Here is a 22,158-nt window from a genome sequence, read left to right on the forward strand (position 1 = left end):
TCGAAACGTTCGAAGAAAGCTTGTTTAAAGCCAGTGGTAGGCATAAAACATCGTCCGAAATTGTTCTAAATGCTTTCTCCGAAAAACTATTTTGAGTAGGTAGTTGGAGAAGCCTCATGACTGCTATAGCGCTGCTGAGCTGGCACTTCGGCAAGGGCAGGCAGTTCGCACCTACTTTCCAGTCTCTAACTATAAGAACTAATTCCCGAGACGCGAACTTGCAAGAACCTGCCACTGATCTTGCAGAGGCTATTTCTCACTAGAAATTTAAAATAGCTGCAGAAGTGATGCACTGCTAGATGTACGCTTCCTCTAAACTCCTCTTTACGTTAGAATCTTCAGTCATACCCACTTATATTTTTCTGTACGTTTTCTACTGTCATCTATTCACTGTCAGTAAACGCTGTCCTCTTGGTCTGTTCTGGTATTTTACCCTTGCATCGGTCCACTTGTCTAAGGATTATCAAAACATTTTATACACTGCTGGGTCTATTAAAAACGCGGCTTAATACAATGAACGTTATACCGACGTGTTGTGTACTACATGCTTGGATACGCGAATTATCAGCATCTCATCGCAGCCGCACAACTTAGTTAGCAGTAAGATCATCTACGTTCTTTATACTGTATAAGTTTTCTCATTTGTAAATCGCACACGAATGTTGTCTTTTTGTGAGAAGATTGTTTTATGCTTCGAGTAAGAAAGACGAATGTCTCACGTGGCACACAGTAACGTATCATCGTCATTTACTGTCGTTCCTGGCACTGCAAGCTGAAGGCCGAGCAGTGTAGTTTTGTGCACTGATGAGCCACAACATTGTGACCACCTGTATAATAGCTGACATGTCAACCTTTGACACGGACAACAGCAGCGACGCGTAGTGGCCTGGAGGCTACGGGGCCTCGCTTGGCAGGTCGCTGGAGGGAGCTGCCACCACATCTGCACACATCAGTCACCTGATTGCCCCAAATTCCGGGGAGCAGGACGATGAGCTCTCGTGCCTCATACGATCACATCCAGATGTGTTCGATCGGGTTCACATCTGGCGAGCTGGGGGGCCAGCACATCAACTAGCCACTATGTTCTTCGAACCACTCCGTCACACTCCTGGCCTTGTGACACGGTTCATTATCTTGTCGAACAATGCCAGTGCCGTCGGTAAACATGACCGTCATGAAGGGGCTTATCTGATCTGGAACCAGTGTCCGATACTCCTTGGCCGCAACGGTGCCTCCACTTCACCTGTGGTTGCCCACGTGACTTTCCCAGAGCATAATGGAGACGCCGCCAGTTAGTCTCCGTCCCCAGCACATATGTGGAGGAGCTGTTCCCCTGCAAGACGACGGATCCGCGCCCTCCCATCGGTACGGTACAGAAGGTATCGGGATTCGTCAGGCCATGCGACGCTTTGCCACTGCGCGAACGTCCTCCAACAGCCGACAAGTCGTGCAGTTTCTGAAATGCTCGTGCCGAGCCTCCGGGCCACCACAGCCTGCCCTCGACCAGACTCAGGCAGACCGCCCGCCTTCCCTGTTCTACACACGGACACCACGCCCACTGGTACTACGTCTGTCTGGCTGGCAGTCATTCCTCTCCTCGCGACGCTGCTATCGTCTCCACCGGACTATATTGACAGTATGTCGCTCATCATATGTTCTGGCTGTTTCCCAATAAAGTTGGTACCTGCATGTCAGACGATTACGCTACAGGTTTATAGGAGATGGTACAAGTTTGTGGGTCTTGATTAATTCATATGTCTTGTCCAGTAGCCTGAAGCTGAAACCATTTAACTTTGAAATCGATAGTGTGTGAAACAAACACCAACAGAAACAAACAAATAAATTGGAAAAATAAATTGTTGTTCATCAGCAGAGGATCTACACTATCACCTTTCAATTGACTTTTTTGTGTTGGTGCGTGTGCGTCTGTGTGTATGTGTCTGTGGGTTTCTGATCCTGTTCAGACGGATGGGCTGATGGGTGCTGGGGATTGATAAGTTTTCTCTTAGTTGAACGAATTGAGTAAATGGATGGTTGTGAGGCAAGGAAAATAATATCGATATTACGAGCTCGATGTTACTCGGTTGGGAAAGTTATATGAGTGGTACGTAGGGGTTTCATTTAAGAAACCAGTAGGTGACTTTGGATAGCTGGTTCTGCATTTAGGTCATGGAGAGGATACTAAGCGACTGTAGATGGGTGGCACGATAGATCTCTCGAATTTCTGTATCAGGAATCAGTTGCCTCGATATAACATGTAGACAGTGGAAAGGTGAAGGGAAAGCCATAAATAGGGTATTTCAGAAGTGATGGTCACTATTCTGGCATACGACAGCAATGATCATTCGAAACAAAAAAATTCAAGTCAACACGGGCTCTAAAACGCATACGTTAAGACCTATGAGCAGCTCTTGATCTTCGATACTGTGAAACAAATCTCTTCTGCTGCAAGCTCTTTGTCTTCCATATTTTGGGAAATGGTAGCATGGACCAAAACAAGAAAAAAACGCATGCCTGAACAGCTGTCAGCACTTGTTCATCTTCGCTACTTCGAAACAGCTCTTCTAATGAACAAGTGTTCATAATTTCTAAGGCATGCATTTTAGGGCACATATTTACTGAAATTTTTTCTTGTTTTCTCAGTACTACCACTTCCCAAAATATGAAAAGCAAAGAGCTTGCAGTAGAAGAGATTTGTTTCACAGTATCGAACATCAAGAATTGCTCATAGTTCTTAAGGTATGCCTCTCAGAGACCTTGTTTGCTTGAATTTTTTTGTTTCGAATTATCATTTCTGTCATATACCAGAATATTGAGCATCACTTCTGAAACACCTTGTATACTGAGAGGGACCGGTAGCCTTTCTGAGTCAGCCAGGAATCTACTATCACGTTTATAATATATTTACTATTTATAAATATAAGCTGGGAAACTAAAGAGGAAAGGGAATTTAATCAACAACCAATAATCTATACGAGAGACGGCAGGCGGATCCGAAAGGCGAGACACAGAGCATAATTGTCAGACTTGCAAAAGGGATAGAATTTGGAAGGAATCGCAAGTCAAGCGAAGTGAGAAAATTTAAGGCTACGTTGGACATAGCTTTCGTCGACATTTATCTTGGGCAGAGGATTTAATCTCTAGTTCCGGCCTGTTAGCATTTTTGACCTATCGTATGCTTCTGTTGGATTGTTAGCGATGTTGCTTTCCTGTCAGAGTGCAGTCCAAAATTAGTTTCAGATACTGTAGTGGTGACTAGTTTATCCGTTGGCTGTTGTCCGATATTTCGTGCGCTTCATTGTCACCAGATATACACTATAATGTGAAATTGTTAAAGCAGAGTAGCTGTGGGATATTTGTGAACATTGAAGAGTTGGATGAAGGACCATTGAAGCAATTTGTCTTACTGCAGCGAGTCGACTTGGCTTGGTGGCTTCGCCGCGCGGGATTAGCCGAGGGTCTAGGGCGCTGAAGTCATGGACTGTGCGGCTGGTCCCGGCGGAGGTTCGAGTCCTCCCTCGGGCATGGGTGTGTGTGTTTGTCCTTAGGATAATTTAGGTTAAGTAGTGTGTAAGCTTAGGGACTGATGACCTCAGCAGTTAAGTCCCATAAGATTTCACACACATTTGAACATTTTTGCTTGGTGGCTTAAGCGTAGCAACCATGCGAAAAGTATATAGTAGTTTGGGTAGAACATATCCTAAGGACATTCCTGCTGACCAGTGGAAGAGTTGGTATAGAGAATGTTGCTGTAAGCTAGAAAGGAAGCAGTAGTTCGTCCTTATTGATTGGAAGTGCGTAAATAGGAGAACAAAAGGCTACATACGGTTAAAAGATTTCTAGGAAAAGGGTGGGGAGTGGAGTTCATTCAGTTGCTAGAGCAGGAGGTGATTTATGATCGGGGGTTTATCATGGACGGAATATGTTGGACGGTAGCTGCAATGGGTTTTAAGAAAGAACGAGACCCATTGAAGGTGTTTTTATATTCGGATGGCAAGGACAGATTCATGACTCTCGGTGAAGGTGGATGACAGACTAGTGAGGCTGTAAGGAAACTTTTCAAATGGCATTTCACATGTTACGTTAATTAAAGTGGACATAGTTCCTGTCAGAAACCACAATGGTAGACGAGCTTATAAAAATACCTATGTGAAAAAGGCTTGCAAAAAAGGACTACCGGCGTCTTTTCAGGTGGTAATAAGTAATAAAGCCATGACCAGTAGTAGTATTGTGTACCTTTCCTGTTTCTTTGTGTACAGTTGTTGTTTTGTGTAAATATTTGAAAATACAGGCAATTGCATTCCTCAACGTAGAAATGAGTCCACTGCAGTGCACTTCAGCGTTTAAGAACTTTTACAACCTGTGAGACTACTTTAAGATACAGGTTAAATCTGACGTCCTGCAATGTATAAAATGTTGTTGGTGAATATGTTTCCTGTTGGTAAATAAGCGACTGCTCGAAACAGATGTAGACGAATGGGTGGGAAGTGAAATAATACAGGTGGCAGGATTCTGGTGTATGAGCGGCGTTCAGTAAGTAACGCAACACGTATTTTTCTCGGCCAGTTTCGGTTGAAAAGATGTGGAATTTGTTGTGGGACACGGTGGAATGTTGCCGCTTCAGCCCATATAGTTCCACGAAGTTCGTATCGGTCACGGCACACCAAATAGCGTACAAAATGTCGTCTGTGCATTCCAGGCAGACAGCTGTCGTCGAGTTATTTTCTTTTGACAAAATGTCAGAGCACCCAGATATTCACAGGCGCATGCAGACTGTCTACGGAGAACTGGCAGTGTCGTCGGGCGAGTAGTCTGTCACTATTGCAATAAGATCGCGCGAATCCATCCGATCTCTGGCGTGGCGGCCGGCCGTAGACGCCACCATTCGAGGTGATGGACGGATCACAGACAGACACCTGGCTGCTCAACTGAGCGTCTCTGTCGGTAGTTCCGAAACACTTTGGGTGCACAAAGATGTGTGACCAGTGGGTTCCTCGGCGCCTGACAGGGGGCGAAACCACTGCGACGGTCTCCTGGGACTCCGGAGAGGTTAGTTATTCTGCCTGGTGTCCTCCCTCACGGTGCAGCGATCAACTGTGTGAAGTGTACTGCGCTGCCCTCAGGAAACTGAAGAAACGACTGCAGCGTGTCCGCTGTCACAAAAATGCAAACCAACTTGTGCTTCTCCCTGACGACGCAAGGCCTGGTGCAAGTGTGCGCACTGGAGGGGAGCCCGCAGAGCGCCGCTGGACTGCGCTTCCTCGTCCTCGTCTGGGTGTGAGTGTTGGACGTACAGTTACTTGTACCTGGAGGGTTAGCTAGCAGGGCACTGGTTTATCGAGGGGCCGTGAAAGCAAGTGCTACAGCTGGTAGGAAGAGGAAGAAATGAAACAGGAATGAACAGCTGTTGTAACACTTCAGCAGAGACGCGGTCGTCGTGAAGGTTGGACGAGAGATGGGAACCAGTAGTACTCTGCTTGTCGAGTTTACGAGTATATGCGTAAGCTAAACGGAGGAGGGAACGTGTGGTGAAATTGATCGAAAAGTGACATTTTCCGATTATTGTCTCTTAATAATATCTGATCTCTCCTGAATAATTTGATGTGTCATTTGTCGATTAATTTCAGTTGGAAGTATAGTTTTTATTATTGCAAAGTTAATAGCGCAAGTGTAAAAAAAATTCCTCTCATTCTTCTCTTGACTTCCTTACGTATCTCCATCTCCGGAGGTATTAAGTCTAGAACGCTGTGGTTTTCAGCTCTTTATTCGTTGTATTCATGTTAATGTTCGCGTTAAGCGGTTGGTTGCAGTGTGTAAACAGAAATGGAGGTATTGCACGTGCATTTTGTGGAGTTACTCTGTGGTTCTAGTTTTTTTTTGGGTTTTGAATTGTAACTATAGTGCTTTGGTGTGTTATTACGTGTTCTCATACCCGTTTTGGATAGGGTTGTTTCAGGAAGCGACGTTGCCACGGAAATGAACATACATCTGAAGCACAGACACACGATAAGAACAAGCCCCCTAGTTCTTCGAAGAGGAATGGCAATAAGACATCTGCTGCTGTGCTGACGTTGCTGCTAGTGGAGAAAACATTGACGTTGATTTGGTGGACAGTATTCAAAAACGGATGGGAACATGCCTTCGACAATTGAAGCAGACAGAAGGAAAAGAGAAGTAATCAGATGGAAAGACTCTAAATGGCAAAGGAATACATTGATAACTCCAGCAATATTATGGAATGGCAATGAGAAAGAATACACACGATCTGCAAGGGATGAAAAGAGCAGTGTGGGCTACATTCGTCCACAAATTATTCACTGATGATACACCTACACATGGTCTCTGCCCACCTGGTGCTGACTCGAGGTGCAAGTACCGCAAAGCTCAGAGAGCGGCAATCCAGGCACAAAGGCAGCATGCAGTCTGCACTGGTGGAAGCTAGTAAACCAACACATAGAGGGGTAGCTCATCCCGACGTTCTTTCCAAATGTCTCCATAGTCGAAAGCAAAATCCAAATGAGTCTTTTTCACTATTGTCATTTGGATCCGCGTACCAAATCGTCTTTGTAGGAATGAAAACTCTATGAGTGTTAGCGACGCTGTGTCAACGTTTAATTATGGTAATTAGAGAAGAATTAGGTTACTAGAGCAACTTGGTACTACTGCAGGAGCCAACACACTGCAAGCGTTGCAGCGAATGGATCGACTTAGGATTATGAAAGCCTAGCGTGCAGTAGAAGAAATGACTAACGGAGGAAGAAGCAGGAACAAAAAGAAGCTTTTAGGTTTGCAAGATCATCAAGAACAGGATCCAAATAATGCCGATTATGGACCTGGCTGTTTCTAGTTGACATCGAATGAGAACTTCATTTCCGGAAAACGAGTTTTTTTTTATATATTTGACCCATTAACTCAGGAACTATTACACATACCTATATCTGATTTTATACTATGTTACCTCTTAGTATACTGCTACTGCTGCTGCCGCTGCTGAACCACCAAAACATTTGTACCTATAAAGGTTTTTCCTTACTGAAGAAAAAATGGATTTAAAAAATAATTGAACAAAATTTTTAAAAATAATAACTAACTAATTATTTGTCGGCATATTATGATTCTGGTTCAGTAACCAGAAAAGGAGTGAAACTATACTTTCCAAAAATTCCAGATCTCTGTCTGTCAGAGGTTCTGAGATAATGGTTCATCAATATTGCGAATTAGAAGGAACCTTTTCCTTTTTATGCACGCACGTGATAATGTCGCTCTCCCACATGCTCATGTCACAGCATGACGAAACCAGTGAGGTAGAAAAAGCATAAATAGCCCGTGCTGCTTCAGATCGCTTTCAAATTTCGAGGATCGGTTCTGAACGGTGAGTAGTGGTTGCAACCTGTACACGAGAGCAAAATTTGCTGTCGCGCTGTACTCCAAAGTGGTGCGATTACGCTCAACGGCCATGCAGCTCCACAACGAGCTTACAGCAGGGTACAGCGATCCGAGAGTGTCAGCAGCGTCGCAGCTCGTCCAGAACGTCTTCCTGCTGTTCGTCGCTCTGCTAACAGTCGTTTCTGACAGCGAAGTGTGAGGGCATCGACGCTCCAGGGAAAGGAGTGGCTTCATTGTCGCCCTTTATGCCACCCCCTAAGCGGCGGTTTGTCCGAAATGTTTTCATCGGCAGTCCATACGAAAACCGCACGATTTCAACGCTCGACGTCGCGGTTCTGGCCACCATTGCAGAGACGTCAAACGAAGAGGGGCTGTGACGACCTTCTCGTCGTGTGGCTCCCCGGCGGTGGCTTTGGGCAGAATTCTGACGGACTCTGGTGCCGTCGACCCGCCTCACACCTCACACACCAACTTCCGCGCCGCCGCGTTCTCTCCGCCTGCGTCGGCAGCCTGCCGTCGCTGTCTGAATCGTCGCCGAACCCGAGGGTGACGTCGAAGGGCGCCACGGTTTTCCACCATTACGGAGGAACGTTGTGGGCAGCTTTGAGCCCAGTTCCAGACCTAGGCGTCACAACGTGAATTCGCGAATATTTACGTCGCCTTCTTAGGTGAAGGATTTTCGGAAAACCGTGTTTAATAATTCTACTTTAGTGGCAGTGTCATCAGTGACTTCACCGTTGTTATCGTGCAGTGAACGTATTGATTGTTTCTTGGCACTGGTGGGCTTTATGTATGACCAGAATCTATTTGGGTTTTCTGCCAGATTCCCAGACAGAATTCCGCTGTGGAAATTATTAAAAACATGTCGCATTGAAGCACGCGCTATATTTCGAACTTCTGCAAAACTCTGCCTATCTTGGGGATTTTGCGTTCTTTTAAATTGGGCATGTTTTTTTTCGTTGCTTGTGCAACAGTTGTCTGACCCGTGTTCTGTACCATGGGGAATCAGTACCATCACTTATTAATTTATGTGGTATATATCTCTCAGTTGCCGTCGATACTACCTCTTTGAAATCATTCCACAGCTTTTCTACGCTTACATCGTCAGATCGAAAGGAGTGGACACTGTCTCCTAAAAGGTTTTAAAAACATTTATATCAGCTTTTTTAAATAGAACTACTTTACGTTTCTTTTTTATGTTTGTGGGTGTTACGGTATTCAGCCTACCAGCAACTTCCTTATGCTCGCTAATCCCGGTATCCTTCATGATACTCCCTATTTGTGCAGGATTGTTTGTTGTAAGAGGTCAAGTATGCTTTCACAACCACTTACGCTTCGAGTGGGCTCATGAAGTAATGGTTCAACTAACTTTCTGAGAAACCATTCAGTACACTCTCGGATGTCGTTTTATGCTTGCAGCCCGGTTTTAAGGTATAATTTTTCCAGAATATCCACGGTACATTGAAGTCACCATCGACTATGAGTGGGGTACCTATTTAAAAGGACACTCAAGTTTTCTTTGAACTGTTCAGCAACTGTATCTTCTGAGTCGGGGGTTCGGTAAAACGATCAAATTAATAGTTTAGTCCGATTGTCATGTATAGCCTCTACCCATACCACTATTTCGCAGGAACTATCTACTTCAATTTCACTACAAGGTAAACTATTTCTGACAGCAATAAATTCTCCACCACCAATTGTATTTAATCTATCCTTTCTGTTAGATCGTTTGAAAAAATTTCGGCTCAACTTATTTCCGGCTTTACCCAACCTTCTGTACTCATAACTATTTGAGTTTCAATGCTTTCTATTAGGGCTTCGAGCTCTAGTTCTTTCCCAACACAGCTACGACAATTTACAACTACAATACCGATCGTTTCTACGACTACCTTACTGTGTTTTACCTGCCCACTTTTACGTGGACGCCCTTTCTGTGGTTTCCTGACCCCCTCTAACCTAAAAAAACCGCCCAGTCCTTTCCAGACAGCCCCCGCTACTCGTGTAGCCGCTTCCTATGTGTAGTGGACTCCTGACCTATTAAGCGGAACCTGGAAACCCACCACGCGATGGGGCAGGTCAAGGTACCTGCAGCCTACACAGTCACAGAACTGCGTGGGCCTCTGATTCAGACCCTCCACTCGGCTCCGCACCAAAGGACCACAGTCTGTTCTATCGACGATGCTGCAGACTGTGAGCTCCGCTTTAATCTCGCAAGCAAGATGGTCTTTACCATTTCCACTATCCGCCCGAAACCAGAGAGAATCTGCTCCGATCCTAAGCGACACACGTCACGAGCCACCACCTGCAGTTGGCTGCACCCTGTCTGTATTCCTCGTCGCATCTGGAACCCCCCCTTTCCACATCCGCAATGACTCCCCCCGGAATGCACACGGAGTGCGCACTGGCTTCGTTCCCCTTCTCGGCAGCCGTATTCCAAAGGGGCCCCATTACGCGCCTAACGTCGGAGCTCCCAATTAGTGTTACTAATGCTAGTGCCAACGCAAATACTGTGCTGCAGGTACAGGGAGCGTGCTCGACAGCTGGCGGTGCTGTTCCGGGACCGGCCGCGGCCGCCCCTGGAGGAGGCGGTCTACTGGCTGGAGTACGTGCTGAGGCACCGGGGGGCGCCGCACCTGCGGTCCGCCGCGCTGGACCTGTCCTGGCACCAGCACCTGCTGCTCGACGTCGCCGCCTGCGTGGTGGGGGCGGCGGCCGCCGCGCTCGGCCTGCTCTGCCTGCTCCTGCGGAAGGCTGCCTCCCTGCTGCCGAGGGCCTCCACGGGCGCTCCCAAGCAGAAGGCCAGCTGACTCACGAGCAGCTCGGGCCTCCGACTCTACACCTTCCAGTCGCAACTTAGAGATTCACATTTGGTGGTGCACTTAGTCACTGAGTCATCCTATCACATGTACTATACAGACTTCACGGTAGTATAGCGCAGAATAGATACATACCTAATGGAATAAGTAAATCAAACATAAATGTGTATATAATGTAGACATTGTTTAATTCACCCGTAGTTCTGTATTCTTAAGAGTATTCCAGAATGACTTTTCCCCAAATGGAATAACGCAGCAGACATCGAAATGTTTCATTATCAGAGCACATGACCAATTTCCTCTCTGTATCCCCCCCCCCCCTCCCCACCCAATCTTAGTCCAGTCAGAGGTTCTGCTCATCAGCTGCTGACCTGTCATCGAAGAAACCTTAAACCCCAATTCCATTCCTTCCTCTGAGAAAGACTGCCTCACTATATTTTATATATCGTATAAATAGAAAACGACTTCGAGAATACGCATACCTTAGAGTGTTCTGGTGACTGTATCTATGATAGCTTAGAAGCCACAGGGTATTGCCTTAACAGACAACTAACTAGATATCATTCCTGAGGTTGCGTATTTGTACTGCTGTATGTAACGAAATAATAAGCAACCACTTGCATGAGGGTGGATAAAATACTGTACTGCTGTTGTTACATAGTGAACCGTCACTTCACTTCATTGTCATAAATAAATATTGTACGAATAAAAATTGTATTGCGCACATTTATAATTAACCCTTTTCACAACAATATATGCCATATCTCGAGAGAAGACAGTATAGAACTGTACGACTCATTCTTATTAAAGTTGGTGCACGGATTTCTTCATAAGGTGTTACGACAATCAGATTAAAAGCAATTATTTTCATCGCAGTTAAAGACCACTTGCTGTTAATCCACACTGTTAATTTCATTTCAGAAGCAGAGAACGCAGTAGAAAAGTTCCTCGCGAACATTGTAACAACGAATATGATATTTCTCTACTATACTGATTTAATTGCTGTTGGTACAGTTTCACGTTTATGGGATTTATCGACCTAGAAAAAGGGTTCGACAAGGTAAAATGGTACAAGATGTTCGAAATTCTCAGACAAAAGGTACAATCTATAATTGCTATACGTAACATAAAAACAGAGCAACGAACTGTAATGGAAGGCTAAAAACAAAATGCTCCCATTAGAAAAGGTATAAGAAATGGAGGTAGGTTTTCGTTTACTGTTGAATCTATATATCGAAGAAGAAACGACAGAAATAAAAGAAAGGTTCGTGAGTGGGATGGAAATCCATGGTGAAAGACTATCTGTCACGAGACAGATTGATGACATTGCTACCCTCAGTGAGAGTGACAAAGAACGGCAGGCTCCGCTGAATGGAACGAGCACCCTAACGACCACACAATACAGTCTGAGAGTAAACCGAAGAATGACAAACGTAATGAAGAGTAACAGAGACGAGATTAGCATTAAATTTATGAAAACTGGAAACCACATATAGACGAAACTAAGGAAATCTGCACGTGACAAATGAGAGATGAGACAGGCGAAGAGGGCATTTGTAAAAAAGAAATCTAATGGTATCAAACATCAGCCTTGAGGAAGAAATTTCTGAGAATGTGTGTTTGTAGCACAGCGTTGTATAGCACTGAATTATACGCTACGGTAAAATCGTGAAAGAAAACAATCGAAGCGTTTGTGATGTGCTGTTACAGAAGCATGTTCAGAATTATGTGGTCTGATGAAATAAGAAATGACGAGATTCTCTCCAGAAATGGTGAGAAGAAAACCTTGACCAGAAGCAAGTACAATACGATAGAAGATGTGTCAAGACTTCATCAAATGACTTTCACGTTTCTCAGAGAGGCTGTTATTGCTGACGGCTTCAGCCTGAGGACTGGCTCGATGCAGTTCTCCACGTTACTCTGTCCTGTGCAAGCCTCCCTTCATGGCTCTCCGCCTCCGAATAATTACTGTAACACATATCCCTTAGAATCTGCTTACTGCATTCATCTCTTGGCCTTATTCTGCTGTTTTTTCTCCCCACACTTCCCTCCAATACTAACCTGACGATCCCTTGATGTCTCAGAAAGCATACTATCAACCGATTACTTCTTTTAGTCAAGTTGTGGGCCAAATTTCTTTCCTCCCTAATTTTTTCAAAACCTATCTTCAGCATTCTTCTTTAGCACCACAATTCTAAAGCTTCTGTTCCATTATTGTCTAAACTACTTATCGTCCACATTCCATTTCCATGCAAGGCTACACTCGAGGCAAAAATCTTCAGAAAAGACTTACGCCTACGAGAGCGAGCTGAAAACTGATACCTCCGATTTTTTTGTGAAAAGCTTTAAAGCTTTTTAAATAAAACAAATATTATTAACGAGGCAATGGACGTATTTCTCCAAACTGGAAACCAGTTTGTTGATACTGTCTCTGTAGAATGTTTGAGTTTGTTGATAAAGCCACAACCCCACATCTGCCTGCAGCGCTTCATCTCTGAGAAAGTGAAGTCATCGAAGGTGTTCTTCAAGTTTTGAAACAGCTGGAAATAGGATGAGGCTAGTCGAGACTGTTTGGAGGATGATCGATGACAGTGAAGCCAAGGTGTCGGACTGACGAAGACGTCGCACCGCTCATGTGTTGTCTGGCATTCTCATGCTGATTCGTGTGTGGACGAACTCTTCGAATTCTAAACTCGACTACAGTACTCTGTTTCTCACGCACCGACTAAGTTACGTTAGACGCTGGCGTGTTACACGTTACAATTCAGAGGTCTCCAGCGACAGAGGGCTGCAAATATGTAGACATGAAAAATAAAGATGTGTAACGGTAAAACGTTTGTTTTATTTAAAAAGCTTCCAGAGTTTCCACATAAAAAATTCGGAGGTATTATTTTCATCACGTCCTCTTATATTTGACGCCTACAAAATTTTCACCTTCAGAAACGCTTTTCTTGCCATAGCCAGTAGACAGTTTATATCCTCTCTACTTCGGCCATGTCCGCAGCTCGTGGTCGTGCGGTAGCGTTCTCGCTTCCCACGCCCGGGTTCCCGGGTTCGATTCCCGGCGGGGTCAGGGATTTTCTCTGCTTCGTGATGACTGGGTGTTGTGTGCTTTCCTTAGGTTAGTTAGGTTTAAGTAGTTCTAAGTTGTAGGGGACTGATGACCATAGATGTTAAGTCCCATAGTGCTCAGAGACATTTGAACCATTTTTTCACTTCGGCCATCATCAGTTATTTTACCGCCTAACCAGCAAAATTAATCTAACAATTCACACTCTGATACGTATGATGCCAGTTTTGTTTTTCCTGATGAGAGCATCCTCCTGAGTAGTCCATGCCCTCAGATAAGGCTGGGAGACAGAGAATTTTCGCCCAGGCTAAAAGTACAACAGACTTGTATGTCCACGGGAAAAATAACGGCTGTAGTTTCCCCTTGCTTTCAGCCGTTCACAGAACCACAGCAAGGCCATGTTGGTTAACCTTACAAGGCCAGATCAGTCAACCCTCCAGACTGTTGCCCTATCACAACTGGGAAGGCTGCTGCCCCCTTCAGGAACTAGATGTTTGTCTGTCTTCTCCACAAGCACCTTTCCATTTTGGTTGCACCTACAGTATGGCTATCTGTATCACTGAAGCACACAACAAGTCACCACACCTTGGCAATGTCCGTGGTTCATGACGGCAAACTGCAGAGGAAGAAAGGGCTTGGAACATACGAGGGTTAAAACTTAAATAGTGGCAACTATTTATTCACAACCGATACAAAAAGATTTACATGTTTGCACCTGTCACTGTCCTTCAGAGTAGTCACCAGCGTTGTGTAGAACCCGTTGCCAGCGATGTGGAAGGCGTAGTATACCGTTAGCAGAGCGTGTTCTGTTGATGGTGCGAATGGAGCGGTCTACTGCCTGGTCGTTTTTGGGAGCATCACCTGCGACCAGCTTTGCGAAAGAAGCGGCGACACCTTCTGCGCAACCTACCCACCATAATGCACGACAATGCGCGGGCGCATACAGCGCAAGCTGTGGCTGCTCTCTTCGGTCGATGGGACTGGAAGTACTGTACCATCCACAATACTCCCCGGACTTAAGTCCTTGTGACTTTGATTTGATTCCGAAGATGAAGGAACCACTTCGTGGCATTCGCATCAGAACTGTTCCAGGGATTCGACAGGCAGTAGACCGCTCCATTCGCACCATCAACAGAAAAGGCTCTGCTAACGGTATACTACGTCTTGCACATCGCTGGCAACGGGTTCTAGACAACGCTGGTGACTACTTTGAAGGACAGTAACAGATGCAAACATATCTTTTGTATCGGTTGTGAATAAATAGTTGCCATTATTTAAGTTCCAACCTACTATGCAACGAATAATGGGGCACTTTGGTGCAAGTGCTACTGTTAGATGTAGAGGTTGGCATAGGAGAGGGAGTCATGGTGGCGACATCGAATCTGTAAGCTGACTGACAACACACTCTCCTCTCCCTTTATCCTGCCCCTGCACACGTACACACACAAACACACAAATAATTACGAACTTTTTTGTTTATGATGATAATATCTAATAAGCCACAGCTGCAAAATACTAACACGAATTCTTTACAGACGAATGGAAAAACTAGTAGAAGCCGACCTCGGGGAAGATCAGTTTGGATTCCGTAGAAATACTGGAACACGTGAGGCAATACTGACCTTACGACTTATCTTAGAAGCTATATTAAGGAAAGGCAAACCTACGTTTCTAGCATTTGTAGACTTAGAGAAAGCTTTTGACAATGTTGACTGGAATACCCTCTTTCAAATTCTAAAGGTGGCAGGGGTAAAATACAGGGAGCGAAAGGCTATTTACAATTTGTACAGAAACCAGATGGCAGTTATAAGAGTCGAGGGGCATGAGAGGGAAGCAGCGGTTGGGAAGGGAGTGAGACAGGGTTGTAGCCTCTCCCCGATGTTATTCAATCTGTATATTGAGCAAGCAGTAAAGGAAACAAAAGAAAAATTTGGAGTAGGTATTAAAATCCATGGAGAAGAAATAAAAACTTTGAGGTTCGCCGATGACATTGTAATTCTGTCAGAGACAGCAAAGGACTTGGAAGAGCAGTTGAACGGAATGGATGGTGTCTTGAAGGGAGGATATAAGATGAACATCAACAAAAGCAAAACGAGGATAATGGAATGTAGTCGAATTAAGTCGGGTGATGCTGAGGGTATTAGATTAGGAAATGAGACACTTAAAGTAGTAAAGGAGTTTTGCTATTTGGGGAGCAAAATAACTGATGATGGTCGAAGTAGAGAGGATATAAAATGTAGACTGGCAATGGCAAGGAAAGCGTTTCTGAAGAAGAGAAATTTGTTAACATCGAGTATAGATTTAAGTGTCAGGAAGTCATTTCTGAAAGTATTTGTATGGAGTGTAGCCATGTATGGAAGTGAAACATGGACGGTAAATAGTTTGGACAAGAAGAGAATAGAAGCTTTTGAAATGTGGTGCTACAGAAGAATGCTGAAGATTAGATGGGTAGATCACATAACTAATGAGGAAGTATTGAATAGGATTGGGGAGAAGAGAAGTTTGTGGCACAGCTTGACCAGAAGGAGGGATCGGTTGGTAGGACATGTTCTGAGGCATCAAGGGATCACCAATTTAGTATTGGAAGGCAGCGTGGAGGGTAAAAATCGTAGGGGGAGACCAAGAGATGAATACACTAAGCAGATTCAGAAGGATGTAGGTTGCAGTAGGTACTGGGAGATGAAGAAGCTTGCACAGGATAGAGTAGCATGGAGAGCTGCATCAAACCAGTCTCAGGACTGAAAACAACAACAACAACAACAACATGATAATATCGTCTCACTGGTGACTGTCAGTGAGCAAAGTCCTTTTAGAACAAAAATCAATCCCTTAGTAATGACACAAGAATAGTCTCAGTGTGAAATGGAGGTTTACAAATCTTTAACATATTGCAGCGTGTCAGCAACTGTGAAATGTACAGCAAATAAACAATGTTTTCAGCCTTCAGTTGCAAGGTAATTTTACTCGTTTACCTAGGTTTCGATTCCAGTAATGGAATCTTCTTCAGAACAACAATGAAATTATTTTGTGAGCCAAACACTGGCCATGTCACAGATTAAAAATTAAAACATTAAAGACGCATAATCATAAGATTATGTCAGTCAAAATTAAAACCATTAGGGCGAACGTAGACGGAGCTGCGCCGGCCATAAATCATAAATGGCCGGCGCAGCTCCGTCTACGTTACCCTAATGGTTTTAATTTTGACTGACATAATCTTATGATTATGCGTCTTTAATGTTTTAATTTTTAATCTGTGACATGGCCAGTGTTTGGCTCACAAAATAATTTCATTGTTGTTCTGAAGAAGATTCCATTACTGGAATCGAAACCTAGGTAAACGAGTAAAATTACCTTGCAACTGAAGGCTGAAAACATTGTTTATTTGCTGAAATGGAGGTGCTGGTGTGTGTCGGTGTATGCGTATTGATCCTTAATAAGTAAGACGAGCAAATTGGTTTTATAAGAATGACGCCGAACAGCATTAGTAGCACAGCAATCATGAGAAACGTCTCCATGATTTGCAATTTTCACTTTAAGAAAATCCAAGTTGCTTTTGAATTGAAACATTTAATCAAAACCAATACGCTTTAATAATTTAAGGAAAACATCTTGCTTTTACTTTTACCAAGACTAAACAGCAATCCATTTGCTTACAGCCTATTTAATATATCACACAAAAGCTACGCCATCAAATAAGACAGTACACAAACAATACGACAAAATCGTCTCTCTTCTTAACAGTAATGGGTTCTGTGGTGCCCCACTTATGACGAGTCCAAGCAGAAGCGGAACTAACGGCCAGCGCAGTGAGTAGCACGAGGCGACAGAAGCTTAGCTCTGTCCATACCGTGCCTGCGCGTGCCCTTCCACATCGCTACAATTTTCCGGTGCATCCCCACTGCGAGCAAGCCCAGCTTACAGATTCCAGGCAGCAGTCATAGCGGACCACCGTGATGCCGCTCACCCACTGATGTAACACCAATACGCTTCGCTGGTAGCGGTCTAACCATTTCCACTTCGTCGAGGCCATCTGGACTCAGCGAATCAGCTAGCCCTAGCTGCCAGAACTGGTTATACGGCGCCATGTTGTGAGCACATGGGGGCAGCGCCGCACTCTGCAGTGCTTCTGCCTACTGCCCGTTATCAGTCGCCACATAAAAAAAAACTCTCTGTGCAGTGGTGGAAGGCCAGCTTCGATACAATGCGTACAGCACTGAATGCTTCCACACATTACCCCTTGGCGACACTGCTGTCACCTGCAGGAAAATAGTCTGTAACTCTCCTTTGTTTAATTTTGTGAACTGAAACTGCAGTAAAGTTAACTGCTATTCTTTACAACACGTGTGTCTGTGTTGTAATCATCAACAATCCAAATGGTGTAGTTAAGTAAACGCTATCCCATAAAATGACTCGCCAAAACTGGAACTGTGCAATCGATTTTTTAATTAGTTTTACCAAAGCGACTGGAAAACGTAACAGTATATTAAATATGCTGTTCTGTGAGATTCTGTTGTGCATTATAATACGGGACTTGCAATTCCAACACACGAGACTAACAGAATCGAAAAGATATATAAAATTACCAATTGAATTTTGAAAGAATAAATAACTAAAAAGTTTCTATAAAACTGCTCTGACAATTTACGTACACAACCTCACTCAACAAAATTCCGAACCTTGAATAATATACACGGAAAAATAACACTGCACGATAAAAATAACTGTCTAGATGTGAAATGGAAACTGAAATTAACTTTACCTAAACTGACAGTGATAATTAATTTTGAAAAGCAAAGCTAGCTGTAAATGATCTTATAGTCTTCCCTTTAATGTAGCTGGCTGTAATAAATTTTCATGTGCCTTACCTGTGGAAACGAAAACCTGATACTGCTCGAAGTGATGAACATAAAATATGCAGGGTAGTTGCAAGCGAGTTGAATGAAGGAAAGGTCTTGCGCAAGTGCAATGCAAGGACTTGCAACCATTCTAAAGAGATCGTGACCCAGTTTTAGCCATTGTGTTCTGCGAAGTTCAATTCACACACTTAACCATAAAATACGAAATTCTTTAGTGAGAAGGCGGTGGTGGAATTTGAACTTGTTTAATAATTAAAATTAACTGACCTATAAAAACAGACTATTACAATCATATTTCCAAAATTTATCATTTATAACAAATTTTACTCTGACAAGATTGAGTATCGTAAACGGTAAAGCAGTGGTAAAATATATAACCTCTGAGTGCAAGCCATGTGAATAGGAAACTCTACTTACTCTCTTGCGAACAATTAAACGAACTAACCAATTCAATAAGGAAAAAGTTCCACTAAAGGTTTCCATTTTCCAAACGCGTCACAACTGCTCGTAAGCAATCAGTGCAGCAACACATCACCTCAAAAATAAATACACTGATGATCAAACTGCTTGTGCTTTTCAATTTGGACCGCCATGTGAACCAACAATCGACACTTATAAATTATTTCTTTTTCCCTTTGTGGGGAGTATTTCTTTGAAACTTTCAAGAATCCTCAGAAAACAAGATATTAATAGTGTCCTTTTGCCTTTGGCCAAAACTAGAGCCCTTTTTGGAGCTGTTAAAGATGATGTGGGACTGAGGAAGCCTGGGGTATATAAAATTCCCTGTCATTCCGAAAAGGCTTATACTGGACAGACTAATCGTACAGTTCGTGACCGATGTGTGGAACATCGACATCACACACGTTTCCTCCAGCCTGAAAAATCGGCGGTCGCCGATTATTCCCTCAATAATATGCCATTTAAAGACACACAAATTATTGCTCCTCGTTACTGGAATTTAAGGAATCAATCGAAATAAGATTACCTGATGACATTTTTAATAGAGACAACGGTTGTCCTTTAAGCGAGATGTGGCATCCTATTTTATCAGATATAAAAGAACCAAGGTCTGGTTTTCCACCGGCTACATCTTAATATGCGATTGATCGCTGCTGTTAGTTTCCACCACCGACAGCGCTGTGATTCTTCGCTTCGCAGAGGGCAGTCCCTTCGCTTCTGGAGCACTCCCAGCAACCTGTTTCCGGGATGCAAAGGAACCGCTGTGATTATGCACGTGCAATCTCACCTGAAGATGGCGGCACGTTGGACCGTCGAAATATCGTGTCATCAGGACGGTGAAATCCGGCAGCATACCCGTGAAGAGCACCTACAAGCATTACGCCGGAAAAATCTATGTAATCACAATACAACGAAACTTTACCTTGAAAAATCTTCACTTGTCCAATTAATCGTAACAAAGTCGTATTTCACAATTCATCACCCCCTGTAAATTTCTCTCTGTGCTCTGCAAGCTATTTCAGGAGCACTCAGTAGAGTAGCCAACACGCGACCCTCACGCTAGCTCAGCTTAGACTACTTACTGCAACGACATTACCACTGGTAACCAGAGATCACATTACTTGCACTCAAAATCCCTGTAGCGTAACATATCGACTACCGAAAACTGCTCTTTGAAAAAATTTTAGCGTACAAATGTTAAATATGACAAAAATGGTTCAAATGGCTCTGAGCACTATGGGACTTAACTTCTGAGGTCATCAGTCCCCTAGAACTTAGAACTACTTAAACCTAACTAACCTAAGGACACCACACACATCCATGCCCGAGGCAGGATTCGAACCTGCGACCGTAGCGGTCGCGCGGTTCCAGACTGTAGCGCCTAGAACCGCTAGGCCACTACGGCCGGCTGTTAAATATGACACACTCAATGAAAATATAAAACTCACATCACTTTAATACGTTTGTTCAAATGCTTCAAATGGCTCTGAGCACTATGGGACTTAACATCTGAGGTCATCAGTCCCCTAGACTTAGAACTACTATTCTGCAGTATTTCCTGCGCTGCACTATTTACAATTGACTGGCCGCCATATGAACCAAAAATCGACATTTACAAATCAGTTGCCACTGTGGCAATGCAGAATGAAAAACTGTTAAAAGTCAACTGTAAACAGCGCAGCGCAGGAAATACTGCAGAATGCCAAAAACGGCCAAGTGCAGATGTGAAATGAAGTTTGTCGACACCAACCACTGCTAGCAAGAAGCAAAGGAGCAGATTATGTAAAGAAACACCAATTACCACGGAAGATGCTTTGTAAATGAATCAGTAATTGTAAAAACAACATTAGTCCAAAAAAGTAAATTTTCCAGGAGAAGCAAAAAACTGTATACATGCTAAATAATGGACGGTAGGATAAATCCATTTATTTTAATATTGACTGTGTATGTTAGGTAAGCTTTAACAGTAAAATAAAGCACTTTATATGTAATAACTTCGCATGAACGATTTTTTTTAATTGTATGGACTTATGTTGTTATTGCAGGATGAACGTTTTGGACTGACGTTTTAACATCAACATTTGTTTATGTTATCAAAAATTACTTTATTATATAAATGTAATATACAATATTACTTGTACATTGCCTAATATTGTTTTACAGAGACATTGAAAAATATTGTTAATGTATGCACACACTATATGGAAAGACTAAAGATATGCCGATGTAAATTATGACATCAGGAATTAAATTTCTTATTACACCTAACAGGACAATGAAGGATTAACACTACACTATACAGGTTATTTTACACCAAAAATTTATTATAAATCATCTTCAGGAGTGTCCACAGAAGGCCGCTCAGTCAATTCCAGATAAAAGGCATTGTGCTCATCAGGAATATGTTACAGTAATTGTCCCACATCTTTCAATTTTTTGACATTGATTGCAACTTTGTTATTATATGCAATTTCTGCAGGCAACTTTGGTTCTGTCTGTAATGAATGTCGCAATGAAAAGCGGTGTTTTACGAGACCATCAATATGATAGTAACTGTCAACTTTACCTGGAAACATTTCACTGTGATGGAAGCCCATAAATGAGGACACTGTGAATTTCACTTTACTGCTTTTGTCCACATTCGTCCTATAACTGTCGTCAGGCAAACAGGATCGCTTATAAAATTTGGGCCACCATTTTTTGTAACCCAAAATCTCATCCATGGTAACAAGCTTTACATTAATATTATGTTTTTTGGGTGATGTCGCCATACATTGAACATACTCATACAAAGAATATATTCTGTCTTTTCTTCTTATCACCCGCTTTATGGAAGCAACTGTACGATCACATGATAAACATGAATGGCCACGCACAGGAAAATGCTTGAGTACATTTTTGAATCTCCCAGAACTTACAAGGCAGTTCATTACCCTAACCACTGTGTTATTATTTTGCGCAGGGCACCCATCTGAGAACATGTGTAATTCAGTAACACTATCAAGTATCTCTGTGTTGATGTAATCAACCAAAAATGAGCATACTTCGTTAGGTCCTTTGTGGGCAGTACCTTCGTGGTACAGATATACCTTGGGTTTTTTGCTCTTTAGGTCTGTAATACAGAATGCATTAACGTTAATTTGCCGTAAATAAAAAGCTTTCTGTACTGGGAGCTTAGGCAACTGCAGATTTTGCATATAATCGAAACACAATACTACCACATGCTCATTTTCTGCACACTGTTCCTTAACAGCATCCATCTTTAAATAGAATTTGTTGCTTCTTCTTTTATGTACCATGATTTACGCTACAGCCACATGCTTTGCAGTACCGTTCAATGATGGACTCTTAATCATCACTGAAAGTGACTCACAAGAGCAGCAAGTATCGATTTGCGGCCGCCCAAAGCATAAGTTAAAACGCTCATTGAAAACCCTTAAATAAATATAATATGACACTCTGGTATGAGGATAGAACTTCATGAACAGCTCGTACATACATTTTACAGATAATTCAGGGTTTAAGTAATACATTTCTTTGCTTGAATAATGTGAGATTTTCGTAGGGA

General features: G+C 43.1%; 1 protein-coding gene across 3 annotated transcripts in view; it reads left to right on the forward strand.

Moving 5' to 3' along the window:
• LOC126191491 (UDP-glycosyltransferase UGT5-like) overlaps positions 1-10,919 on the forward strand; it is a 152,777-nt gene extending 141,858 nt beyond the window's left edge. For all 3 annotated transcript variants that reach the window (XM_049932380.1, XM_049932382.1, XM_049932381.1), the window contains one exon: positions 9,905-10,919. In XM_049932380.1, coding sequence (XP_049788337.1) covers positions 9,905-10,193 — 289 coding nt within the window. In that variant the 3' untranslated portion in view covers positions 10,194-10,919. The remainder of the gene's footprint in view (positions 1-9,904) is intronic.
• Positions 10,920-22,158: the final 11,239 nt, after the last annotated feature.

This window comes from Schistocerca cancellata, chromosome 6 (assembly GCF_023864275.1).
Source record: "Schistocerca cancellata isolate TAMUIC-IGC-003103 chromosome 6, iqSchCanc2.1, whole genome shotgun sequence".
Taxonomy (NCBI): domain Eukaryota; kingdom Metazoa; phylum Arthropoda; class Insecta; order Orthoptera; family Acrididae; genus Schistocerca; species Schistocerca cancellata.